This window comes from Balaenoptera borealis (genome assembly GCF_965194805.1).
Source record: "Balaenoptera borealis genome assembly, chromosome: 20".
Lineage (NCBI taxonomy): Eukaryota > Metazoa > Chordata > Mammalia > Artiodactyla > Balaenopteridae > Balaenoptera > Balaenoptera borealis.
The window spans coordinates 35,358,573-35,384,787 of NC_138879.1; the positions used below are offsets into that span (position 1 = coordinate 35,358,573).

Here is a 26,215-nt window from a genome sequence, read left to right on the forward strand (position 1 = left end):
TACGCATCTACCTCTGAGTGGCCTTCCAGCTCAAGCAGGGAATCCCACTGGGGTGCAGCCTCAGATCCTCCCTGTGCGGAGGGAAACACTTCCCACGCGTAGAGGTGTCATTACTGGGTTATTCTTGGGTGAAGGGCTGAGCTTCCCCATCCTCTTCTTAACTCCAGATATGATGTGAAATTCTACCGAACACCCCCCTCCCCGCCAAAAAAAATATTTTTTTTTAATTAAAGAGAAAGTACAGACAAAAAATTGTTTTAGTGCTTTAGTACAGTCTACTTCCTCACCCCCCCAAAACAAGAATCGAACTTCTGGTTGGACAGCGTCAGTTGTCACTGAGGTGACCCCAGCCTCTGTTTGCAGTTCCAAGTCTTCCGTGTAGGCGTCACTGCTACTGGAACTTTGTATGATGATGCCCTGAACATTTTCTATCACAGACAAGCTGTTATTAAACAAGTGCCTCCAGTCCAAGAAGTCTCCTGTGGCGGGAAATGAGGAGGCAGCCTCTATCAGTGATATTTTTGCAAACGCTGGCTTTAAAAAATTCCACAGATGGTCACATTATTTCAAGACTTCAACCTCTTTCATAACCGACTGTCTCTTATCTCATTCCCTCCATTTATTCCTCTTAAATCACATTCTAATCAAGGTCACCATCTCCAACTTCCCCCATACATACACAATAAAAAATAATATGGTTGAAGAATTCTATTGGTAAAAGAAACTGAAGAGGTATAGTAATTTGACAGTCTGTGTTTCCTTTCCATCGACTACACATATATACCCCCTTCCCACACTTTTCTTCCCTCAGTCACCAGAATGAAGGGGCTGGCAAACGTTGGTCTGGTTCCTTTTAGAGTTGATTCCCTACTGGACACTGCCTGGAGGCCTTGGGAACGAATGAGAAGTTCTGCAGTTTGGATCAGTGGCAGAAGCAGGTAACACATCAGGGAACCAGTCAGCCTAAGACAGGAGGGGACAGAAAATGATGAATAGTTTCTGATTACATTCCTCAGCTAAACTGCTACAGTGGCCCCTATGTCTCCTATAAATGTCCATTAGTCTCTTTTGGAAAGAGAAATAAAATGGTTCAGGAAGCCTAAGTTTATATATACATACAAGATAAGGAGAGAACTAAGATGTAAACCTAAGGAATCAACTAGGTAAACTAAAACCTTTTTGCTCTGACCTCGGACACTGGGTATTCTTTTGTTTTCATTCAATGAATGCGCGTCTCTGCTTCTTTCCTGTTTTAACGCATTCATTTCCAGGTCTCTGTAGTACATCTCCTCAGTCTTTCCCCTTCCCTGTATAGCCTCTCCTACTTTGCTGCCTTTCAAACTGTGGTGAAAATGAAGTTTCAGGATTGTAAGACTAGTACTTGATGAAAACCATTTTTCTACTGACAATATTGCCGCACTCTCTTGAACTTCTTTTCCCGGGATCTAGAAAACCTTTCTCTAGCAATCCTCCTCACAACCTCTGGAGAGGGGTTTCCCCACTACCACAAAGTAGAGGTCAAGTAAAAACAGGCCAGGTCTCATTACTGAAGAGCTGGGATTCAGAAGTATCACTTTTCTTAGGTAAATGGCTAATTTTTATCTCTATCCATGAGATGAAACCAGAATTCCTGATTGCTCCGATTTTTCTTTCCCCTTAAAAAGAAAAATTAACAACCTTTTAAATTCAGATGAAATTTTAAATCTTAGGATATTTCCCAGAGAAAATATCCAAAAGTTTGGAATGAGTACTCAAAAACAATCAGCTCCAACTGTTTTGAGGAATACAATGAAATTAGGAAGATCAAAGATTCCATTCTTAGGACAGAAAAAATCCTTAACCACAAACAAAATGAACCCCTCCTCAAGCCTGCTTCCACAGACTACACTGGGGTCCAATCAAAACACTAGCAATGTCTGAAGACAATAAATTCATATTGATTATTGTAAACAACTTTCAGTGAATGAATCAATGGTGTTACCTCCAGATATGATGTATAACTGAAATGTCTGGTGTCTAACCCAAAAAATATATGTGCCTACATCCATCCAAATAAAATTCAGATTCCCTCCCCACCCGGTTCAGTTTCTTCTTTCCCATCTCCCCTGCCCCAGGGTGTATAACCTGTCACTTAAATCTTTTAGGGCCTCAGTTTCCTCATCTGGAGAATGAGGACAAAATAAATACCTGTCTCACAGAGACAGGACTGTGGATTAGATGAGAAATGTGTAGAAAAAGCTTAGAACATTTCCTGGAATATAACAGGTGCTAAGTAGATGTTTTTATTGGTGCTACTGAAGTCAGGTTCTAGATTAATTCTGGGGCTAGGAACTCTGCATAAGAGCTCTGAGCCAGTTCTTCTTACTTTCTCTCAAAGTAACAGGTTTTCCCCATGCCCCATCCCCCTCTCCTTTGAAGAGCCCTAAGGTAAACGGCCAAAAGGCTAAGGACACATGACAAAGGAAGAAACCTACCAAGATCAGCATTTACAAGGACAACTTTTAGCAAACATTAGAAAGTAACAGGATATTTCCTTCCCATTTTGGAAAGGATTTTAAAATCCTGTGAGAGTACGTTAAGGATTAAGATTAGATTCAGAATCCTAGGCATAGAAACCATCTCTGCTATTGTCAATTACCCTTCCCAAGAAAGACTAATCAACAAACCAAAACCAAATCAAATCCAAAACTGTCCATAGACTATCTAGTTAGAAGCAGCTTCAAATTGGCAGTTAATGAACAAACTCTTCATGCAAGAAAGCTGGAACTGACAATGAACAGATCTACTAGTAAAAAGCAAGACTGCAATATTTAGAAATACCAAAAACATTGGCCAGAGAGAAATGTTACCCTGTATTACCAGCCTCAGTGTAATGGGGGAGAATGGACACACACTCTACCAGACCAAAGGCAACAACCCCCCCCACCCCCCCCACCCAAAAAAGAGACAAAAACAAGCCTCTCTGGGAGGAAAGCAGAAGTAATCTCCCCACCCCACCTCCCCACACTAAGGGCTTAAGCCACTTGCCTGTGGCCCATGTGGTCAGAAGCTGGGTTTGTGTTTCAATTCTACCACCTAAAGTGTCATCACTAGTTTATTTCTGTTTTAACTGGTAAGGTGAGGAAGGGGAAACAACGAAGAATTTTTTTTTCCTAAATACCTATTTAAGTTCCTTGACAGCTGGAACATAGTCACAGAGAACAAAGGGACAGGGAACAAACCTACCCATTTTCCTAGTAGACATTTAGTTTAACTGGTAGTTGAGGGTCCTTAAACACTCTATTGTTTGTAAGAAGGGCCATATACCCAAGACGCCCAAAACATATCCAAAGCCATGGAAACACATTTATCACCTTAACTCTTTTTGAAAGAAGCTGCCAGAAATCAATGCTTAACCTATCAGTTTCTTCCACAAAGCATCTGAGTAGAAATACCTTCCGTTTTACAACTTCTGAATGGCTGACAGAGGACATCCAACAAATAGCAAGCAAAACAGCATAGGACACAAGAAGGAAAGAAACTAAGATAGGTCAAAAATACACCAAGTAAGAAATTCAATACAACTGGAAAACATACTCTCAGGCACCAACATTTCTCCTTTGGACACCTGTTCCTCCCTGCCCTCAGATGCCCCAAGTCCAGGGTAATGGCTGAGCTTGAAAAAAAGTTGCCACTTAACAGGTCACGCAAACTTCATGGGCCTGAACCAACAACTACAAAGCTTAGTTCAGTTACATTATGCTAATAGTCAAAAACATAAATTAAATCCTTACACAAGCAGTTATTTTGGTACAAAGGAAAAGCTCTTTTCAGTGGTTATAGCCTCCACCCCAAATATATTCCACTGGTTAAAAAGAGGGATGTAATGACACTAAACAGCATTGTGCTAGTAGCCATCTGCATTACCAGAAAAATGATTCATTTGCAAAAAAAAAATAAAAAAATAAAAATTAGTACTTGTTAATGCCTGTCCAAATGTTCTTGTGAAGAGTGGGGCAGGGCAAAAACTACATATATCAAGTGAATATTCTTTACCCAAACTCCCAACAGAAACATCTCTTCAATTTCTTCTTCATTATCAGACTTGAGGATAGTCCAGAGTTCAAATAGGATTCTGTTTCTCAGAAGTCTCCAAAGAGTTACCATATTAATACATGCAGATCTTATGGCTCCCTCTTTCTGAGTTGGTGCTCCTTCCTCGCCCTTTCATTGGCCTAGATAAAACAAAAAGCCTCATTGGGTCAATATGATCTTCGACTGAGGATCCCTCCATTCCTTGTAGTGAAGGAAACAGGAAATAATGAAACAAGTGTTGAGGAACCTATGTAGTATGTTCCTTGGGTGAGGGACATGAACAGTGGTGACCTAAGACACTGATGTGACATCACAAGACTAGTTAGCCTAAGCTTTAGGTAGGCTGCTCCATTCTAGGCAGCAATGCCAAGAGATGGCAACACAAGGTCAGAACAGCATAAGATCTGGCTAAGGCTCCAGGAGAGAGATTTGCTTCTTTAAGGATGTTTCTTGACTCCAAAGTCTCTGAACTAGAAGCTGCCTAAAGTTCTACAGTCACTTATCTGATCCAGGCATGTAAGCAGGTGCAGGGAACCTGGCAAGCTGGTTGTTAAAGCTCTACACAGGGACAACAGCTGTACTCAGCATTTACTCCTTAAGCTGGGGAATAAAACATCAAGCTTACCAGCTATCCACAAATACTACTTGAAGCATTTCACCCTTGGTTGCCTGAGCAGTGGCAGTAAGCTCTTTGCTAGACCTGAAGAAAGAGGACCACAATTCCTAGATTTTGACTTGATGAACAATTTACTATGGTACACAGGAAGATGGGTCAGATTCAGAGAATCTAGATTTTTCTCTGAAGTAATTTTAGTCTCTTTAACAAAGCACACATGGCTCTACTCAATTAGTTGACAGAATTAGCCCTTTACCCCCAAGGCCTGACACTGTCCTCTGCTAGCTTTCTGTTTTACTGACCTTACATAAGTGCCCCCCAACTCCCCAGCTCCCACCTCTTATTTTTCCAGCTTCCTTGCCCCCCCACCCAACCTCTCATTTCACTTTCTCTCCCCTTTCATTCAGCAGCGAATGCTCAGAGAGCAGATGGCAAGTACTCAATTCAAGCCGGTGAAAATGCTCCCTTAGCATCAGGTACAAGGCAATCCCAGAAACAGGAATCCTGGGGGTTGTGATACACACTATCTCTGCCTTTTAGTGATTTACACTTTAGATGGAAAAGGCATAATATGCTTATTCTTCACATATGGAAGAATATCTTCAGACCAATTTATTAAAACTAAATTTATTAAATAAATAACTAGTTTATTATTTAAATGACTAGTTATACTTAGTTATGTTTCTCAGGGACAAGAGGATTTTTTTGTTTGCATCAGAATTGACAACTTTTATTCCTAAAGTAATTTGTCCAGGACCTAAATAGTACCTTTAGCAAAACTCATGAAGCCTTAGGAATCCCCCATATATGTCCTATACAAAAGTTCATTTCGCTAAAGATCAGTTACTCTGATCACTTAAGCAAAGCATATGGAAGGATCCAAGTTGGTACTACAATCTGTGTTTAGCCATCTCCCCAGAGGAGAGCTGCAAAAACTGAAAGGAAACCTTGACTACTAGAGGTAGGTTTGGGATTTGTTCCACAGTGACCTTAAAACTGCAGGAATTTTGGGATGGAGACTTACCTAGGGAAACAGGGAAGGGAGAGGGAAAAGGGCACCCCCAAGTCCAAGAGCTCCAATCAGTAAAGTTTAATTTAGTCTCTCCAGGTGGCTCTAAGAGCCCTGGTAAACACCTGGTCCTAAAGATATTGCACGGATGATACCTAAAGAGAATCAGCAGATACAGCCCAAATTCAGGCTGTGCTAATTCCAACCTAGAATGACATATTCAAGGTTTTGAAAGGCCAGCCGGGACACCCCAGGGACTAACTTCCTAGTTCATAATGGATTCTAATCAATTTGAAGACAAAACAAAGACCTCCTAATATGGATTCTCTCCTTAGAAAAATGGCTCATGAGTAGAACTGTGCCATAACTATTATCCTATTTCGGTAAACAAATATTTATCAAGCATCTATTAAATGCCAGGAACTGTACTAGTCAGTCACTGGAATACTTTTAAGAATCTCCTCCAGTAGAAAAATCAAAATTTGAAAAGAAATAATTATAGAACAGTTAAGACTTTTATACAAAGTGCTTATAAGAGCACTGGGAAGGAAAATTTTAAAGGGGCTACTTGCTCTAATACTAAATGAGACTGCACCTCATTGGTTCTCACATAAGTGATAGCTTTGACGCTGAAGATTGTCAACTAGGGTTGCTGAATATCAAAACTAATGCTTAAGAGGCTGTATGCTCAGGGCTAAGTATAATCTAGACTGTTACTGTTAACTGGAAAGTGGGAAGTCACCATGCACTGGCTTTTAAAACTGGTAAAGTAATTCAATCCAGTTTTGTGTATCGGATCTATTTTGCTAATACAAATTTGTGTAAGTGTATACTCAGCTAACAAAACAAATGCATGTTTATAAACATTTACCCATTCTCAGAATCTTTTTATGCTACTGTCTGTGGGGCTGCAGCCTAGTAAGAGTGACTGGCCAGGCTCTGGCCACTGTCTGACCTGCTATCCATCTGTGGGGCCAGCCTGACCAGAGAGGGTCAAAAGTTTCTCTGATGCTAGCTGTGCACTGCACACTGGAAAGACCCACTTTCTTGCTGCTGGGCTCTGGGCCATGGCCACTCTGACAAGATTAACACCAGCTTTGAAACAGCCCCCATCAACTCGGATAAGAACATGGATCAAAGACAGCACCATGGGACACCCTGGTGGCATCAGGTGGACATTACAGGTGGTGATCACTTGGGTCAAAGACTTATCTTCCCCCCAACAACCTCCCCACTGGAAAAAGGCTGTCTTTAAAAAAAAAAAAGAAAAGCAATGTAGTAATAAAATAAACAGGAGTTTGTCACTAGAAAACATAGATTCAATTTCTGGGCCTGTCACTTTAACATCTCTGAGCCTATTTCCTCAAACCCCAAAATAAGGCTAATAACATTTGAGAATTAAAAGGAGTCAAAGCACTTCATAAAACAACTACTTCCATTAAGAATGATGAAGTATTTGTCCTATGTCCTTGCATTTTTCCCTCCAAATTTTCCATTAAGAAGGTAGAAAGGGCATGAACCCTTGAAGTCACTACTTTGGAAATAAGCCCAATCTGATTGGAGGACCACACTGCATATCAGATCTAAGCTATGTAGTCCACCTGCCAAGGATTTCATGAACGTACTTATTTATCCATAAACATTTATTAAGGTGTGTATGTACTAACATACTGAGTATCTTGGAAAAAGTGTCAAAAAGTTATAATCATAGTCTTCGCTCTCTAAGAGTTTACCATGTAGCTGGGGGAAATAAAACATACATGAGACAACTAGACAACAACTTAATGGCAACATGCAAGTGTATGCATTATGTGACACTTAGTATGTTGAAGAAAAGCAAAGCAAAAATACAATGCAATTAGTCCAAGAATGCTTTTGTCTTTAGCTGATCATGAAGGGGTGGAAGAATTTTTAATGGCGCAAGGAATGTGGGTGCTTGTAAGACTTGTGGGTGTCTGCTAAATGTTTGCTGAGTCTCTTGGCTTTGAGAGAACTGCTTATGCTAGCTGATCCTCGATCAGCCTAAAGACCAGGGTCAGGGTCCTGGAGTAATGTTAAGATTCCCAAACCAAGGAAATGCTATCCAGTTTTTTCACTCTGTACGTGAATGCCTTTATAGATAACTACTAATAAAAAAGAACCAAAATAATTCAATCCCAACAAGAAATCTGTAGAAGTTCTCACTGATACAGGACCACTAAATTCAGAGAGGATTTAAGGCTTTTTCTTTAAGAATCACACTTAAGTAAGAAAGATGGAAAAAGGAGACCCAGGAGAAAGCAGCAAGAGAGGGAACTCCTCTGCTCTTTTAGGAGACAATGGCATCAATTCTTGAGATCTGTACTGAGAAGTGTGGCACATCTTGCAACAGAACAACTTTCTTTTTGACTTTGCAAGATTGATTTTGGGGGCAACATTTACTTTTCCAATTATACTTGGCTTAGGCCCGCATTTAAGTTACAGTTGACCCTTGAACACAGGCTTGAACTGCACAGGTCCACTTATACGTGTTTGTTTTTTTCAGTACATATTACAGTACTACACAACCCGCGGTTGTTTGAATCTACAGATGCGTAACTGCACATACAGAGGGCTGACTGTAGTTATTTGGAAATTTTACACTGCGTGGAGGGATCAGCACCCCCTAACCCTGGCATTAAGGGTCAACAGTAATTTGCATTTCCTAGCTTCACATCTGAGGAATTATTTGATGCAATGTTAGGATTATTACTTTCTTCAGTAATCTACCCAGTTAACCAACAGTTCGTAAAATAGGTTTCTATAGCACTTTGCTTTTAAGGAGTACTAAGTTCTTTCTCTTGTCAATCAACGTTTATTAAACTTGGCCAAATGGAGGTGGGAGACAAATCCAAATAGCATTTTGAAGAACTCCATCTGGCAAGTAAACATTTGGCTCACTGGGAAAAACAAATACGACAAAAATTCCACTGGGTAGAAAAAGTTAACACAAAAATTTCAACAGTAATAAGATAAAATTGGGAGAAGACTAAATGCATCACAGAGAAGAGAGCTATTATATGGGTTTAGAAGCTTGCTTTTTTATAGTTTCAGAAATTAAATTTAACTTGATAGTGATAAGGATTTGAAGCTGCAGGGTGACTGCTAAGAGGGAAGGAGAAAAGTCTGAAAACATAAAATACAGAAGTAAAAACAAGCATGGTCAGTAAAATATTTACCAGATCAGCCAGAGCAGGGGAAGATGTGATTGAAAATGGTGATAAATTGTAGACTATAACCCATTGTTTCATACTAGGGAGTGACACTGTTTTAGGAAGATCAGATTTGATCGCCAGGATGGAGACGGGTCGGCAAAACCAGTTAACTAGTTTTTCATTACTTTAGTAATGAATTTGGGTGCACAGACAAGGATGTCAGTATGGCAAATGAAGATGGGACACAAATCCAAACAGCATTTTGAATAACTCTATCTGGCAAGTAAACAGAATCTCTTTATCTAGCTCAAGTCGTAGATACAATAGTACTGTGGCTGAGAACTGGTTATATTAAGTTGCAGAACTTGACTCTCACCTTGCTGCATGTTTACTACGTAGTTTTAGAGGACAAATGAGTCATTTTAGATTTTTTTTGTAGTGTGCTTGCTGTACTGCTAACCAACATTTTACATTCCTAGTCTTATGCTATGGACGTCACTCTTATTTTGTAATTCAAGTTAAGAAAAAAAGTCTCCAAAAATTGTTAGAAACATACCAGGAGATAAAAGGATCGAAAATGTCTTAATGTTACTTAGCTTCTTCTTTAAGTATCAACTGAATAAGGACTTATTTCCAACTTGGAAATAGAAGAAACTGAGACTCTATTAACTGGTTACTTATTCAAGATACTCAGAAAGGGAAGTAAAGTAATGTGAATTTCTAGGTTTCTCTTCAAAAGCAATTGAACTGAGTGTCTCCTCAGTGCACAGCATTGTGCTATGTACCTGGGAAGAAAGGGGATGAGGTTATGGCCTGTTAGAAAGGAGATATATATAAACAACTCACTGATAAAGGCAGATTGGCTTAAGTTTTAAGATACAGTAGAACAATACTCTTCAGGAAAAATGATGAAGGACCAATAGTGTTTATTCAGTGACTATCATGTGCCAGACACTGTCTTGGTTCCTTAGAAAGTAAAAACTCATCAATCAAGTAAGATGAGATAGATAAGTGGATAGAGCAAGCAAGGTAGGTGATAAATGCTATACTAGACATACACAAAGTCTGTGCCAACACAGTATGATGGATGTTAGTTTTCAGAGAGGTGACTCTTGAGATTATTCAAGGTACGTTGCACTTCTCCGAATGAAGAAGAGATGGACGGCACTGCAGAAGGAAGAACCAGAAGGACCAAATACAAGAAATGTTGGACAATGCCAAGTCCTGGGTTAGAGTATATCAGGGGGAAGGCTAGAGATCAGACTAAAAGGTAGGCCAGAGGCCAGGTTACCAATGGCCTCAGATTCAGTCCAGGACTTCCAAGTCCTAGTTAAAGGCAGTAGGTTGTCTTTTGTTCAACGGATGTAGCAGCCCATTCCTAAGGATTAAACCTTAATAAACACCACAACCTGAAAGCTTATCCCAAACTTACAAAGGCTCTCCTAATACCCAGCACTTCAGGGTACAATTCTGCCATGCCATCTGGCACTTAAAACAATCTCCAAGTTTAGTCTTTTTATTTTACAAAGAGAATTCTAGATTTTCATTTGAGCAATTTAGGATTTATGGTCTCTCTTCACAAGTTAAATTAGGAAGATATCAGAGCTAACATTTTTAGAATTAAGGAAAGGCATAATCTAGTGCACTTTTAGTACTCTCAATCCAATTTGCAGCAAGGCTGCTAGTCAGCAACTACCTTCTGTAGCCTCATTTGCTACATAAAATGTGACTTTAGCAGGCAAAGTAATCTCTACTTTGTAAACTTGATTCTATTTTCTCTTCTAAAATACCTTTATTTGTCCTCTTTTAGCGTCTTATTCTTCAAAGTAGACAAGTTCCTAACATTTGTGTTTTAAGGCAAGTGCTCCCATATTGGTGCTGACTAAATTGGATCATCAAGTGGGCCTAAAAAACTTTAATACAATATTCTTAGTGACAATAAACAGGAAGCCTGTGTCCTTTACATTTTTGCAATGTAAAGTTGAAGGGGGGGGATGGGAATGACAAACGCTGAAGTGTTAGTTCCTAATAATTTTTGGCTTTCTTAAAATAAAATGGCATTAAATAAACATGTCAAGAGAAGTCTGTACTGACTTTGTGATCACAAGATACTCTGCCTACTGAAACAAGGCCTGCAGAACTAAAAAATAAGGCTAACCAACCTGATGAATAAACAGGGTTTTAAGGCACACTAACAATCATTGAAAGTCTCAGTAATGCCAAGAAATAAAGATTGGTATCACTCCCCAAAGTGTTTCACACCATAAAAACAAATGATAAAGGTTTCTGAAAGCATACTTCATTTTTATATCATATGACCAATTTTTGGGCTAGATTGGGGGGGGAGGCGCGCACACATCTACTCCTGTACCCAATTCTTACACTCTGGTCTTACTATTCCATACCTGGAGATATACAAGGTAGGCAGAGAAACAAGCAGATTCACATCTTTAGCATTTTCTCCTAAGTCCCAGAACCTAGACAGTTTTCTGATTTACAGATTTACTCATCAAGTACTATTGAAAACTTAAATGAAAAGGGAAAGAATTCTGCCCAACAGACGGGGAGGCAAAGGTAAAGTTTCAGGAAAAAAACTTGGACCAAAAACACTTAACTTTGGCGCTGATATAGAGGATTAATATAATTTCCCCCTTGCTGTATGGATTCTTTACTCTAGGGTATTTCCTGGTTGATTTTGTATCATAGCTCCCTCTGGTGGCTAAGTGAATTTCCCTAGCGTTTACTCAAATAGGGAGTGGAATAGACCATTGTAAAAAAAACCCAAACAACTCATTAGGCATTTGGCATCCCTACAAAATTAATGTTTGTTCAAAGTATATTTGGTGAGGATGACTATAGCATTCTAGAAAAGCTCTGTTTCTACTATCTTCACATTGATAATTCTATTAATAATTGTAAAAGGAGTTAAAGATACTTTAACTTGATGGTTGAACATTAACCCCTTTGAACTTTTTCTAAGAGATGAAGATGAAACACCCAGGATCTACTTAACTACTTAAGTGTTTATTCTGTTTCATTTGTGTTTTGCGTACCTACCTAACCAGGAACGTCCTTACGCAAAGGCATGCTTGGTTTTTCTCTCCCATAACCCAGTGAGGCATCTATTTTGAAATGTTTATTATGAGATTATTTCTGCCTAAATTAACTTGTATTTGATAGAGACTACAGAAGCACCAAGCGACTTTTGTAATAAAAAAAAAATCCTTCTCTCCTTCCATCCCTACAAAATCACAACCACATTCAAGGTTGCCGGGTATAGCTTTCAAAGTTAGCAAGAAGCACTGCCCCCCACCCCCCAAGTTCTCAACCGTAAGAATAAGCTGGTTTAAGTATACCGTAACTTCTTGGATCTATATTTAAAGCAAAAGTTTTTGCCAGGATTACTATTTATTCAATAGACAATCACGAGAGACACAATGAACAGATGTTTCCTTATAATCTCTTTACTTCATGCCAATCCCACCTTTTCCTATAGGATCATATTGATCAATGTTCCTGTAAAAAAAAAAAAAAGTACTGGAAAAAATTACCCCCAAATAAGAGTATTCCACCATATAGGATGGGATGGCAGAATATTTCCTTCAATGGAGTACAACTGATGAGAGTCCACCATAGCAACAGAACATAAAGAAATGTGAGTCATACCTTTTCTTGTGGCTGCTTCAGTCTAAAAAGACAGGGAACTTACAGCTCAATCAATAAAGGATCCACAGTAACCAGTTTGTTTTCATTCACATGCTCAAAACTACATAGAAACTTTCGCTCTGTGTATCCTGTTAACAGTTCTACAATCCCTTATCCGGAACTCTTTGGGGCAGATGTATTTGAAATTCAGAGCTTTTTGCACTTTATAAAGGTATCATATATAGACCCTTTATCACATAACACTCTCAGCAAAACCTATGGCAACTGACACATCAATATTTCTGCAGGAAGACAATTCAGTCACAGTTAAGTGCAAAACAAAGGCATCGATTTCGGTCACATTTTATATTCAATTTGCTCCACAACAAAAAACTTCGTCTTTGGAGTTTTGGGATAAGAGATTGTGAACCTGTTTTCTGCCTCTGCATTCTTCATACCATGACAGAAATAAGCTAAACCAAAGGACGGTTATAACAGAACTTCAGTCTAATAGAGTTTCTCTCCTTTTAATACCATTTATGGTAAATACAGACATATAACTTATTTTGTTTGCAATTTCATTACAACTTCATGTACAAAGTAAGCAAAAAGGCACACAAGAAATTCATCTTCACAGAAACTTGAAAAAAAGAACACCAGCCCTAATGAGCAAATATATTTCAAAGACAAAACTGAGAAAGTTAAAATTCTAGAATCATACGGAACTTAAGCACTACGAGTGGATACACGAATAATGGAACATATTATTAAACTATAAAATTTAGGGGAAAAAAACATTTTAAATGAGGGAAATCTGTTCATATTCCAAAGAGTATCTTTTTTAAATTAATAAAATTCAGATCCCAAACAATTAGGAATCAGAAAATGGGTTTCTTACCTTTTGTTTCCAGAAGGATGTGGCCTGAACAGCAAGGTGGGTTACTCAATCTGACGTTATGAAAAATAATTGCTTCTTAGAGACTTAAGTTTTTCCTTGGTTAGAAAATAATAAACTAATTATAGGCTCCCTACAATATCTAAGGGGACATAAATAGGGAGAAAAGGCGAAAATCCAAGACAGCTTTTTTAGTTCCAAAAGGGTGTGACTTTCTTCTAACAGCTGCTAATCTAGGTAGAGATTTAAGGTCCATTTCCTAAGACTGAAAAACAGCAAGTCTGCCTCTCCCCTTACAGCATTTAGCTGTCTGGTCTTACTAAACTGGAAAACCTGCGTCCCCCTACCTTTCATACACAGTTAAGTCCTCTCTAATCTTAAACAGCCTATAAACTAGGGAAGTGATATTTTCTATCTCACTTCAGTCAGGGGTTGGAACTACTTTTAGTAGAACACATCTTTCAGCGTAGCTTAAATGCAATTTAAGTGATGGCAACTTAACTTTGCCAACTTTGAGCGATGGCAATTTTCATTTTGGTCCTGTTTCCAAAATATTCAATGAACACAAATGAACCCAGGCTTGCTTAAGTCTAGCTCACATTAATCTTTCCAAAGTTAGTCATTAAAAAATACCAATTGTATATTCTACAGATGAAACAGAACTTAATTGTTTTACGTCCCTAAGTCTGCTCTTGAATAGTTGTTTTGAATTCTCACATAACTAGAGTTACTCCCTTAATGAATCTATACCAAGTGTTTTGCTTAAATACTTAAAATGGAATCCTAATTTTGAACTTCCTATCCCTCCTCTTCCTCCTGACATTCCATAAGGTTCATTTAAATGTATTGGTTGGGTGACCTTATGCAAATCCCTTTGGGCCCATTTTCTCTACTACCAAGATTATTTCTAGTGTTTCCTAGGTTTGAAATTACGTCAACTGCATAGCAATCTTAAATTCTGCTCCCAAGTATAATTAACACCCAAAGGAAATGTTACGACTTAGCTATCTTTTGGGTGTAGAAAAAGAATGGTTTGATGTTCTGGCTAGCTATCAGGAAATCAGAAGATTAGGAATTCTAAGTAAAAACCCCTCCCCAACACTAAACTGAAAACTTAGCACCAAGGGGCTATCAGGTAAAGATACAAAAATCAGTAGACTACAAGATGTAATCACTGCTTTGGTATGTCTGGATACAGAATAACTTTATGGTTGAGAAGACTTCCAAGGTAAAATTCTAAAGAATGCCCAGCTTTTTATTAGCAATGACTTACTAAAATAAGCAGTTAATCTTCTAGTGTGCTATTCACACTTCAAATAGAAAATGTAATTTACGTTAAAAATCCTAATCTGTGAATTTAATACTTACCAATTTTTTAGATGAGTTTACTTTTATTGAGAAACTCAAAGGCTAACACCAACATTAATTTACTAGTCCCTCACCCGATTTTGCACAAAACCCTATGCACTCTAGATGATCACCAAAAATAAAGCAGCATCTATAAGCTTTTCATCATTTTAAAATCAAAGCTCTGAAGCTTATCCTTCAGAGACTAGATCACCCCCTCACTTACCATATTACATACACAATTGCCTTATTCTCATTTTTTATCTTCCCCTGAAGACTTTTTACAACAATTAACAGATGGCTAATACCATTTATTAGAAAAGTCCTTTCAAGAACCTTTAATTTACTAACACATAAACACAAGAATTGGAATCTTATCAATTTAAAGTATTAACTGAGACTAGTCAACCAGTAAAAAATCTTACAAGAGGAAAAAGGACAACCATGCATAGTTTTTTTAAAAAAATGTTTATTTTTTTCAAAGAAAAACGGCAATAGCCAATTGGAAACCTACTTAGTCTTCAACTCCAATTTTGTTTTCTTTAAATTTAGAAGTGACTTACTGATTTACTATTTTAAACAAACCCCCCCTTTCCCCTTTAAATGTTTACCATCTACTCGTGCTGAATCCTTCCAAGGAGATTGCTCCAGCGTATATCTCCAGGTCCTCGCTTTGCTCCTTTTACCAAAAAATGCAAAACACAATTCCATCGTGCATCTTAAGGGCTCCAATCGTCAAAAATAGGAAAAAAAAAAATCTTTGGAATAGCCAATTAAGTTGAATAAAAAAAAAAAAAAAAATCCACACGAATGCGGTTTGGTTGGGGCAGGAATCCACTCCTATGTTCCTGGTAATCTGATCCCGCTCCATGAATCCTTGTAATTCATCCTCCCTATCCTATCCACATTATGATTTGAATCCAATGATCCAGCTCCAAGGATTGGGATCCAGTGAGCCCTCTCCAATCCAAACCTTTATAACCAGCAAAACCAAAAAAGAGGAGGCAAAATGTTAGATACTGTAATCAAAAAAGGTTTCTGGGGAATGATGAGTTATGTCTGTCATCAGTTTAACAGATGTACATCAATAACTATCAAATTCCCCAAAACAAGTTTCTGAATGGTGTTCAGATAAATTTTAGAAACTTAATTATCATAGAGACTAATTGGAAGAAGCATTTTATATTTACAGTTCAACTGATAATGCCAACACTTGTTACTGTACAGCGTATTACAGGTTTTGTGGTTGCAAAAAGTTATGTAGTTGAGAAGTTTACTGGTATTGCTACCCACCTAAGTCTAAACTAAATCTAATGCTCCCATCTGTAATTTAATTTGTAAATTAAAGTGTTTTAAACATGAGTCAATTATGAATATTAGTTTAAAGGGGAAGGTGAGACTTAAAAGTATTCCCAACTAGATTATCTACACCAATACGTTGGAACTCTATATTTTGCTTTCATTTTGTCTTAAAAAAAATGAAGTAGCAACGCTATATCAGTCACACAGAGGACATGCAGATTTAGCAGTATTGATATTATACTCTATCCGGTTGGAATTAAAGACACCCTGTACCCACATGTACACCAACAGCAGGTCACACATTAACAGTTGTAACTAAGCATTGTGACAAATTAGCCAGTTCTTCCCACATTAGTCCCTATTAAAACAAAAAAAGGGAAGGGAGCAAAATAAATTGTTACAAAATGGGCAACGTAATTTTGCCACAATTGCCAAGGTTTAAAGAGCAAAGCAATTGTAGCTAAAGGTAACTGCATAAGATGTTTGCAAGTGTTTTAAGGTAGATGTATAATCATTTTAAACCCTTGCCTTTTAGTATAAGGTCAATACTGCCAATTTCATCTGTGACAATAGCACTTGGAGTCATACCATTGCCTCCATTATTGATCTGATCCTCCTCAATCCTCCTTTTGACAATCCTAAAATGATTGAAATGTGCTCCACAATCCTTAATCCAAAGCATTCTTAATCCATCTCTTCAGATATGTCTACAGAAAGACACATGAAAAGCAAGATAAACATAAGAACTTCCCCAGGTAAGATAACCACAAACACCCCCAACAACCCAGTTCACACAAACCAGAGCAGAATAGACATTTACATGATATCACAGTCTGAAGAGCATGGAGAGTTAACTAAATTTAAACAATCCTGTCTATGACATCACTTAAAATACAATTTACCAGAGATGAGGGGAATGTAGATGTTAGGAGCAAGGGGATATTACACAAGAATGCAATTCAACACTTTAGCCCATTCTGAACAAAACAGTTTGAATTAAAAAATGAAAAGATTGTACTGAATAAAGGAAAACTGTATACAACATGGGTTCTACAAAAAGTGTCACCAATCATCTTATGTACGAGAGCGAGATCTGCTATGACGGGGAGAATAGCGTGGTGATCCTCTGCTTCTCCTTGGGGAATAACTGCGACTCCTGCTGTTGCTTCTGCTACGGCTTCTGCTACGACTACGGCTTCGAGATCGAGATCTTCCATAACTTGGACTTCTGGGCCCATCAACTTTAACCCGGATGTAGGCAGTTTCTCCCTATTGAATAGACAGAACTTTCGATTGAAAGATCTAAGCTTTCACCTGTCTTCAGGCATGCTGAATACAATGTAACTTAAACCAGAGGCACTTTACTGGGTTTACTCGGACACCCTTGCCTGAATCTTACCTTCAAATTCCACTGTTAAGACCACTGTATCCAATTCTGGCCAAACAAAAGAATAAGTGTATAACCTACCTCATGAGATCTAAACTTAGTGTTATCCAGTTTTCGAACTGCATAGGTCATATCTTCTTTCCGTACAAACTCCACGACACCAGTGCCATCTCGGTAAACATCAGCATAACATACATCACCTGCTTCACGCATGTGATCCTTCAAATCCTGCCAGCTTCCACTTGGAGGCAGTCCTGAAAAAGTTATTTTTTTTCAATACCAATTATCCTAAATTTCACATTAAACTTAAAATTTACATTACAACAAAGATTACTTTAAAATTAACGATTATTTTTTAACATCCTAGGTTAAGGAGCTGTTAAGATTCTGGAATCAAGAGCCCAAAATTATTTGCAAAGTAAGGGTCTTCATATTCTAGGTACTGCAACCTAATTTGGTAAATCTCAAATACAGTAATTCTTGTTTACTAAATTCACCCATGGCACTAAAATAATTTAAGACCTGGCATGAAAACTTGCATTTGTCAAACTGGTCATGCAAGGAAAACTTTAAAATAGTTTCTGCCCCCTTTCATCAACTCGCACGGAACGGTCAACTCACCGGAGACAACCACTCTGTTTTCAGAACGCCTGGACGGGGGGCCATAGCGGCCTCGAGGAGCCCCGCCACCTCCACCCCCGCCGCCGCCTCGGCCTGTACCACGGCCGCTTCGAGGAAACTCCACCCGCAGACGGTATCCATCGTAATCATAGCCGTCGCGACCATACACCGCGTCTTCCGCATCCCTGCGTGATCACAGAAGAGCAAAGACGTAAGGTAAAGGACCGGGAGGGGCGGCTAACTCGGTCGGAGAGCTAGCGGCCCCCCGCACATGCGCACCTGGGGTGGAAGAGCCCACATGCGCTGCATAATAGGAATGGCCCCTCCCCCACCCAGAAGCACGCCAGGCTGCCGACCACTACGGCAGCCCTCGGCGCCTCAGTTTCCCGCTCCGAGCCTGCGAGTCGGCTCTGGGGACGTCCGGAGGGCCCAGCCACCAGAGAAGCCTCGCCGGCTCGGCTCCTCATTCCACTCCTGCATGGGCGATTCGTCTTGCTCCCAACCTCGGAGCCCACCTCCCCATTCTCTATGTGAAGGCCTTGGAGCCTTCCCCAACTACTCCAACCGATTTCAAGGCAGGAAGACCCTGACCGCCTCACCGCGGGTCCTCGAACTCAACGAAGGCGAAGGGCGGTCCTCCGCGGCGGTTCTTCAGATCGATGTCGCGGATAGCACCGTATTTGTAGAACACGTCCTCAATGTCCTTGGTTCGGATGTCTGGAGGTAAGTTCCCCACGTAGATGCGGCAGTCGTTGTTCCCTGCCGGCCCACGAATCACACCACCTCCCGACATGGCGGCGACGAAAGGCGCGGACTCGAGAACAGGTCTTCCCACCAAGCCTAGCCAACGGCAGAGCGAACCCACAGCTACACCACGTCTCCCGCGGCCCCTCCAAAATGGCGCCTTTATCAGCTCGGCGCACGGATATGGGGGGGAGGGAGGAAGAGAAGCGGGAGGAAGCAGCTATTCGATCTCACTACGCACGCGCAGAAGCGTAACGGGTGCTGCGAAAGGGACGCTGGCGCACGCGCGACGTCACCCTCCGCGCGAAGGGAAAAAAAGTTCCCGCGTTCCCGATTTTGTGGAGAGGTTCGCGAATGAAGTGACCGGCTGAGTGGTAAAGATTAAATACAGAGCCCTCATAAAAGGGGTTATTAATCTCTGTCGAGTCCTAAAGAATAATCAGTTTCCTCAGGAATGGGTCTCTTAAAGCAACGGCGCCCTGAAAGGATTTGGTGAAACCTAGCCGAGCGCTTTGTCCCACCATGCTCTGCGGTGTTAACGGTCTTTGGCGGGAAAGACTCACGGGGGCGGAGTCTAAGGGGGCGGGACCGGGCGGTTGCTCCGGAAACGGGGGCGTCCTTGGAGAGTGCGCCTAGTTCAGGAGTTGCGTTGTCTGTGATTCAATGCAGAGCCAAGCCGTGACTTGGTCTGACCGCCCCATCTCCTGCGAACTGGCCGTGGGCTGCTTACCTAAGTGTCTCATGGAGGGGAACCCAGCTTAGATTCCCTAGTAAATAGTATACACTAAGTACCGTACCACCTTCGGTTCAGAACCGAGCTTTGTATATAGCTCAATTGAACACTCCTTGTGCTAGTGGCGGTGATTCGTGCTCTGACCAGTCATTGGTGGTACCTGCCACCCAGGACCCAGACCTCTGCTTCTCTCTTCAACAGCGTATCGCTAGGCCCAACGCAGCGGAAAGGTCCAGTGAAGGTTGCAGAATGAATTGTGCCTGTTATTTCTCCAACCGCTTTCAAAGAACGAGAAAAAGCGCTCCTGCCTCTGTGTATTGCAGAATCCTGAAGTTCCTTCCTTTTTTTGAAGTCATTACCAGGCCTCTTAAGTAATATGAATGAGCACAATGAATGTGTGAGGACTCCTGTGACCACTGGAGACCACAGTTGCTGCTCAGGACTGATTCTGGTAGCATGCTGGTCCAGGGAGATAAGAACTTTTTACATCTCTTCCTCAGAGGCATCTGAAATCTAGATTTTTATATGAAGTGCTGGGGTTTTTAAATATTAGTGATGAATTCAAATTAAAAAACAACAACAACAACAACCCTGCAGTCATAAATATGCTAAAACAGATCTGCACCCTAAGTGTAAGGATGATTTTTTTCATATTATGTATTTATTTGCAACTCCCTCTCCCCAGGGATGTGAGGCAGTTTACAGAGATACTATAAAACGTTACTAAAACTGGATGGAGAAATCATGGGGAAAATAAAGGAGGAGGATTAAAATGAAGGCATCGATAAGGTGAGTACACAAAACGCCTGCAGTAATAATTTGGTGAGTTCCTAGAGATGGACTGCAAATTGCCCTGTGGCCATCCCGGAAGTCACAGTAAAGAAGGGAACACAGTGTGTTCAAAGTCCAAAGTGCCTTTGAAATTTTAAAAAATAGATTGTTTAGGAGAAGGGCATGTTTTCAGTTCTGAAAGTTGATTGAATGTATTTTACAAATGTTTCTAGTAATCCCAAAATACACATTTAATTTGCTCCTCAACAGATCCATAGAGGATCTTTGGTAGTCCTTGAAATCTCTTTGGTGGTTTCCAAAATTATGAGTATATGTGCATGTACTTTTTTGTCTGTCCTTTAGCTCAGGAGTCCCCAACCCCTGGGCTGAGGACCGATACTGTTCGTGACCCGGCCACACAGCAGGAGATGAACGGCAGGTGAGTGAGCAAAGCTTCATCTGCGGCTCCCCATCGCTCGCATTACCGCCTGAACCTTCCCACTCGCCACCCACCCGCCCCCCGTCCGCGGAAAAATTGTCTTCCACGAAACTGGTCCCTGGTGCCAAAAAGGTTGAGGACTGCTGCTTTAGCTCATCCTTCAATGACATATTTTTAAACTGAGCTTTCAATTTAAAGAGAGAAGACCCTGGGAATTTCCTGGAGGTCCAGTGGTTAGGACTTCTTCCTTCCACTTCAGGGAGCACGGGTTCCATCGTTCCATCCCTGGTCAGGGAATCCCACATGCGCGGTGCGGCCAAAAGAAAAAAAAAAGAGAAGACCTTGATAATTTTTCAATGAGAAGCTGACCAAAAGGGACACTATTTCAACAGATTTATTCAGTTTCTAGCACTATCCTACTTGGTTAGCAGCAGAAGAGATGAGAGTTTTTAAAGAATTCCAGGCACATCATGTATTGGTTCTTACATTCAATATTTATTTACTGAGCACATTTTCTCTCTAACTTTATCCATCCATTTATGATTATTCAGATTCATCTTCTGTTGAGTAATGTTAAGTCAGTAGTAACTGAGGTGGTTTAAACATAGGTGCTTTTAATTTCAAGGCATTTTCATTCCAGAAAAATAAGAAAACCATGAATTTGCTTTGATTTATTCTTGTCCAGTTTAGTGCAGTCATTTCTGATTCTGTTCAGTTCAGAAGAATACAGGGTAAAATTTAATAGAGAGTGAATAGGACATTCTTGTTTCTCTCTTGGCCTATTTTACTGTGTTTGAGTGTAACCAAATTGTAGGTTCTAGGGTCTCTTGTAACCGAAAGTGGGGTTCGGCTGCTCACCGCTCAAAAGCCAATAAAGAGGCCAGGTTGGTGGAAAGGAAAGTTCGCTTTATTTTGGATGCCAGTGACTGTGGGGGAGGGTAGACGCCTGTCCAAAAGGCCGACTCCTCCCCCCCCGCCCCCCCCCCGACAATGGGGGCAAGAGCTTTTATAGACAGAGGGAGGGGGCTACATGCAGAAATAATACAGTCAGCTCTGACAGTCATCTTGAAATTGGTCATCAGTGGTCTTACCAGTGTCATCGTAATTGTTTTAGGTACAGTTAATCTTCAGTTCCAGTTTCGGTTTGTTTCCATTTCTTTGAGGCCAGTTCTCGGAATTGTGGAAGCTTATGTCACGGCTACAGCCTGGTCATCATGTAGTTAACTTCTTCCACCTGGTGAGGGCTTCAGTATCTATAAGACAGCTCACAGGATGTGGCTCAGAATATTATCTATAGCCCTTAAGGAGTAACTAAAAGTCCTTGACTATGCTTAATGACTAAACTAGTATTATTTGGTCTCCTCTGTTTTCCTTTGTTTCTTCATTTTCTCACTTCTCTGATTAAACTTATCCTTCGGCTAAAGTTTTTCCACAGACAAAAGGCAGGCTGGGACTTCCTTGGTGGTGCAGTGGTTAAGAATCCGCCTGCCAATGCAGGGGACACGGGTTTGAGCCCAGGTCTGGGAAGATCCCACATGCCGCGGAGCAACTAAGCCCGTGCGCCACAACTACTAAGCCTGTGCTCTAGAGCCTGTGAGCCACAACTACTGAGCCCGCATGCCACAACTACTGAAGCCTGCACGCCTATAGCCTGTGCTCTGCAGCAGAAGCCACCGCAATAAGAGAAACCTGCGCACCGCAACGAAGAGTAGCCCCCACTCGCCGCAAGTAGAGAAAGCCCGCACGCAGCAATGAAGACCCAACGCAGCCAATAAATAAATAAATAAATAAATATTTTTTAGAAAGGCAGGCTAAGGACATGGGTGCGGGAGGGGCAAGGACCATAGGGTCCTGCTCTGTTTCCCTATGACAAGGTCAGGATGTAGCAAGAAAAGTCTGGATGGCTGTTTATCAGTGTCTCCTTGGGTGGCATTAGCTTGGAAATTATTACATTTAAGGGTATGATCTTATACTATCAGTGTCCCAGAGTAGATTGGCATGTTTTAGTCCACAAGAGTGAAAAAGAAGAAAGCAAATAAACCAAACCATTTGTTCATTTGTTGGGGGGTGAAGCAGATTCATTTTTGATAACCGTGATGTTCAAATTGTACACACCAAGAAAACTTTTTTTCAGGTCTGGAAAACAAATCAAGCAGTTTCTTAGTAAATAAGGAATCAAAACAAAATGAGGTGAATCGCTTTGAGAGATGTCTCATTCAGATCCTGGTGAAACCTGATTAATGATCCCTGCCCCACAGCAGAGTGTACCTCTTCAAAGACAGGAAGATTCATACCCTCTGGATTTTGCGTCTCTGTTCCCTGAATAGTGCTGGGTAAAGATTGGCAATTCTCTTTCTGTAGGCTAATCTTCATGCAACCTTTTCTCTGAACAGTGTACTGTACAGTTGATTAGATCTTTGCTGACCAGATTACAGCCACTTCGTTTTGCATCCTGAGATTACCTCCTCATCTTAATTAGGGCTCTAGAGTGTCTCTAAACTCCTCCGTTACACAGTCACAGACAGTTTTATGGATTGCTCTCACAACCAGCTAATTCATTAAGTATGGATTTTACCAGTTTAATTCTTAGAAGCTGCCTATTTCAACACTGTTGCTGTGTATGTAAACTTACTTCCGCAAAAAGAAACTTTAAATGCTTTCGATTCAATCCAGTAAGTATAAACTAGTGTAAGCACTATACTGTACCCTGGAAATAATTACTTGGGGAAAAAAGGAAATTCAAAGAGTTAGTTACCGTAAGGGTTGAAATCACAAGACCCAGTTTTTCAGTGATTTTCCTAACACTTAAATCTATGCCTGTGGTGATGGTTACACAAATCTGTAAATGTACCAAAAACCATTGAATTGTACAAGTAAAGCAAGTGAATTGTATGGTATGTAAATTATAACTCAATAAAAAAATTTTTAAATGACTGGGGAAAAAAATATCTCCACAATCAGCAAAATCACTCTCCAGTACCATTCCTCTAAAGGTGTTATTAAGGCTTGGAGGTGTTCTAGAGTAGTTTGCACTGAAATATGCCTTCCCTAATCTGGAAATTCTGTTTTCAGTATTTGTGTATCAATCCCTACTGTCATTTCTGGGGATAACTGTTAGTTTTACTAGGTAAAGAGACACAAAGATTAGGAGTACTTAATTCAGCCGTGAATAGCAGTTACTTCCAGAAAGAGTTCACGTGCATAGTTCTCTATTCCCTTGTTCCACCTGTTTAGTGATTAATATTCTCTGAAAAAGGAAGAAATATTAATAGTATATCTTTTTATTTCATTTATATTTGTCTCATCTTCCCTAGTAAACTAGGTTGAGGACAGATTTTTGCTGTAACTCCCTTTATTACCAGTACATTTTCTGTTAAAATGAATATTATTGACTATTTCCTGAGTGCTCTTTGAAAATAATGGGACTTTAGATGAGCAGAATGTTGTTTCTATGGAAACTGTATCATGTTTCTGTCAGTGGATAGACACAATGGGTACAAGGATTGTTTTTCATTTCACAGTGTAATAATGATAGCCACTTTTCAAGCCCAAGTAAATCATCTAATAATATAGTCTTGGTAATCTTGTTTTAGGACTGGCCTCCCTCATTCTTTGATTCTTCTTGTTTTGTTTTTGGCTAATTCTGCCCATCTTTACTGTCCCATTACGGAAAGCAATAACATATGATTTTGCCAGAAAACAGCTCTCAAAATGATCTATTACAAAGAGATGTATCTTTTCCATGTCTCCCTATTAATATTATTACTCCCTCTCTCCCTCTTCTTGCTTAAGTTCTTTTAAAAATTAAAACACCAAATCATCATATTGTACATTTCTTAATTGGAGTAAATGGCTGTTTAAAGAATTATAATAAAAATATGGCAGATATCCTTTATTTGCTAAAAATGCTACCTTTTTTGGCAATTTTATCTTATACTATGGTCCTATATAAGTGTTACCTGTTAGTAGTAGTAGTAATAATGGTATTATATGTTAATGCGGCTGTCAAGTATGTTAGAAATAATTTCAATAAAAACATTTTTATTTGAAATTTTGAGAGTGTGACTGATTTTTCCCCTTTTATTGTTTTAAAAGTTAGATTCACTGAAAACTCTCAGAATTACTTTTCTAAATTTGCTTGTGGAGTTGAGTAGTTGCAACATAGAATACATGGCCCACAAGCCTAAAATATCTGGCCCTTTACAGAAAAAGTTTGCCAACCTCTGGCCAACAGGGAAAAACCTGCTTTTGTAATTTTTGCCTAAACCTAATTTATAAATTCAGTTTTGTCATGTTCTTTCTCTAGTAGGTGTTTTTGATGGGTAATATCTTATATTGTTAATAGTTGTAAACATAAGTCATACACTTCTTCAAGTGATACTTTGCTTACACATGCTTCAGCAGCCATTACTACAGTGTAATGCTAAGGTAATCTGCCAGTCTGCCCAGCCCAGAAGGGAAGGTGCTGCTCTGTTCCAACCGGTTGCATTTTTTTGTAGTCTCGTTGACTCAAAATTGCTCGTCGTAAGAGTGCAGGTTTCTGTAATTGTTCTTGCATTGACGCAATGTCGTATGCAGAGTCCATACAGGTTCTGTTCTAAGTAAGTATCTGTTAATGTCCACTCACTGTGGAATTTGTAGATAAATTTCCAACATTTGCAGATTGTGTTCCACAGTTCTGGGAGCCCAGCAGCTTTCAGGCTGGTGCTAGTACCACCACTCTGGCCCCAGAGGACTACTAGATGTGGGTACCTGTGTAGTCTACAATCTAGACCCATGCCCATGGGATCCTTCCTTGTCTGGCTCCCACCTGCCTCCATGTGGTCAGGAGCTCACCAGCTGCAGTTCCTTCCAAGTTAATTTCTAGTCTTTGTAGAATCCAGACTCCAGGGGAGGAAAAGTTCTTTCCCTTAATTTAGAGTCTCCGTTTCCTGTCTTGGGATCTATCTTTATATAAGACAATTGAGAATGAGAATATTTGCTTCTAAAGGAATTTCCTCTCTTTTCTGCAGGAATATAACCTCTCCCTCTGCCTCCTTATGGGCCAACATTGATATATTTTCCGAAGTCTGGATTGTTCACAATTAATACCACATGTAGGACCTTCTTACTGCATACTCAAGGTTGAACCTCATCAGCCAAACATGGTCCAGTACATTTTTTTTTTTTTGCCAGTTTCAGTTCTTCTAGTAAGTGATGAAAAACAAGTTTGAACATCCTTTATGTGGTCTTCTGGATCTCAGTTTCTGATATACTGCAAGACACAGCTTAAACAGGAACACACATCCCCACAAAAACATATCTACATCCATACAGAGGTAAGTATTTCTGTCTATACATTCCTAATCCCCCATAATAATTTTGCAGTGGTATAGCCTGTGTTTGCCAGAAACAATGATTTATATGCCCAAGTATTGATAATATATTCAGCTTCTCAGTCTAAAATATCTGCGGTCAGA

General features: G+C 39.9%; 1 protein-coding gene and 1 long non-coding RNA gene across 11 annotated transcripts; one reads left to right on the top strand and one right to left on the bottom strand.

The window, feature by feature from the left end:
• Positions 1–251: 251 nt before the first annotated feature.
• SRSF1 (serine and arginine rich splicing factor 1) lies at positions 252–18,998 on the bottom strand. Of its 9 annotated transcripts, none has more exons than XR_014238440.1 (7): positions 18,669–18,998; positions 18,070–18,254; positions 17,530–17,702; positions 15,371–17,330; positions 4,036–4,214; positions 816–963; positions 252–479 (listed from the first exon to the last, which is right to left on the bottom strand). XR_014238440.1 is itself a non-coding variant. In XM_082372098.1 (4 exons), the coding sequence occupies exons 1-4, from the start codon at positions 18,860–18,862 to the stop codon at positions 17,136–17,138; spliced, it is 747 nt and encodes a 248-aa protein (XP_082228224.1). In that variant the 5' UTR covers positions 18,863–18,997; the 3' UTR covers positions 15,209–17,135. The 9 variants fall into 9 exon arrangements, 1 of the variants encoding a protein (XP_082228224.1); XR_014238442.1 differs by adding an exon at positions 13,416–13,465 and having other exon boundaries at positions 252–963; XR_014238443.1 differs by adding an exon at positions 12,424–13,465 and having other exon boundaries at positions 252–963.
• LOC309618416 lies at positions 18,653–24,807 on the top strand. 2 transcript variants are annotated; one of them, XR_014238455.1, is made up of 3 exons: positions 18,653–18,792; positions 20,232–20,335; positions 20,681–24,807. It is a non-coding gene; the product is annotated as an uncharacterized lncRNA (long non-coding RNA). The 2 variants fall into 2 exon arrangements; XR_014238456.1 differs by lacking the exon at positions 18,653–18,792 and adding an exon at positions 19,107–19,187.
• The last annotated feature ends 1,408 nt before the right edge of the window (positions 24,808–26,215 follow it).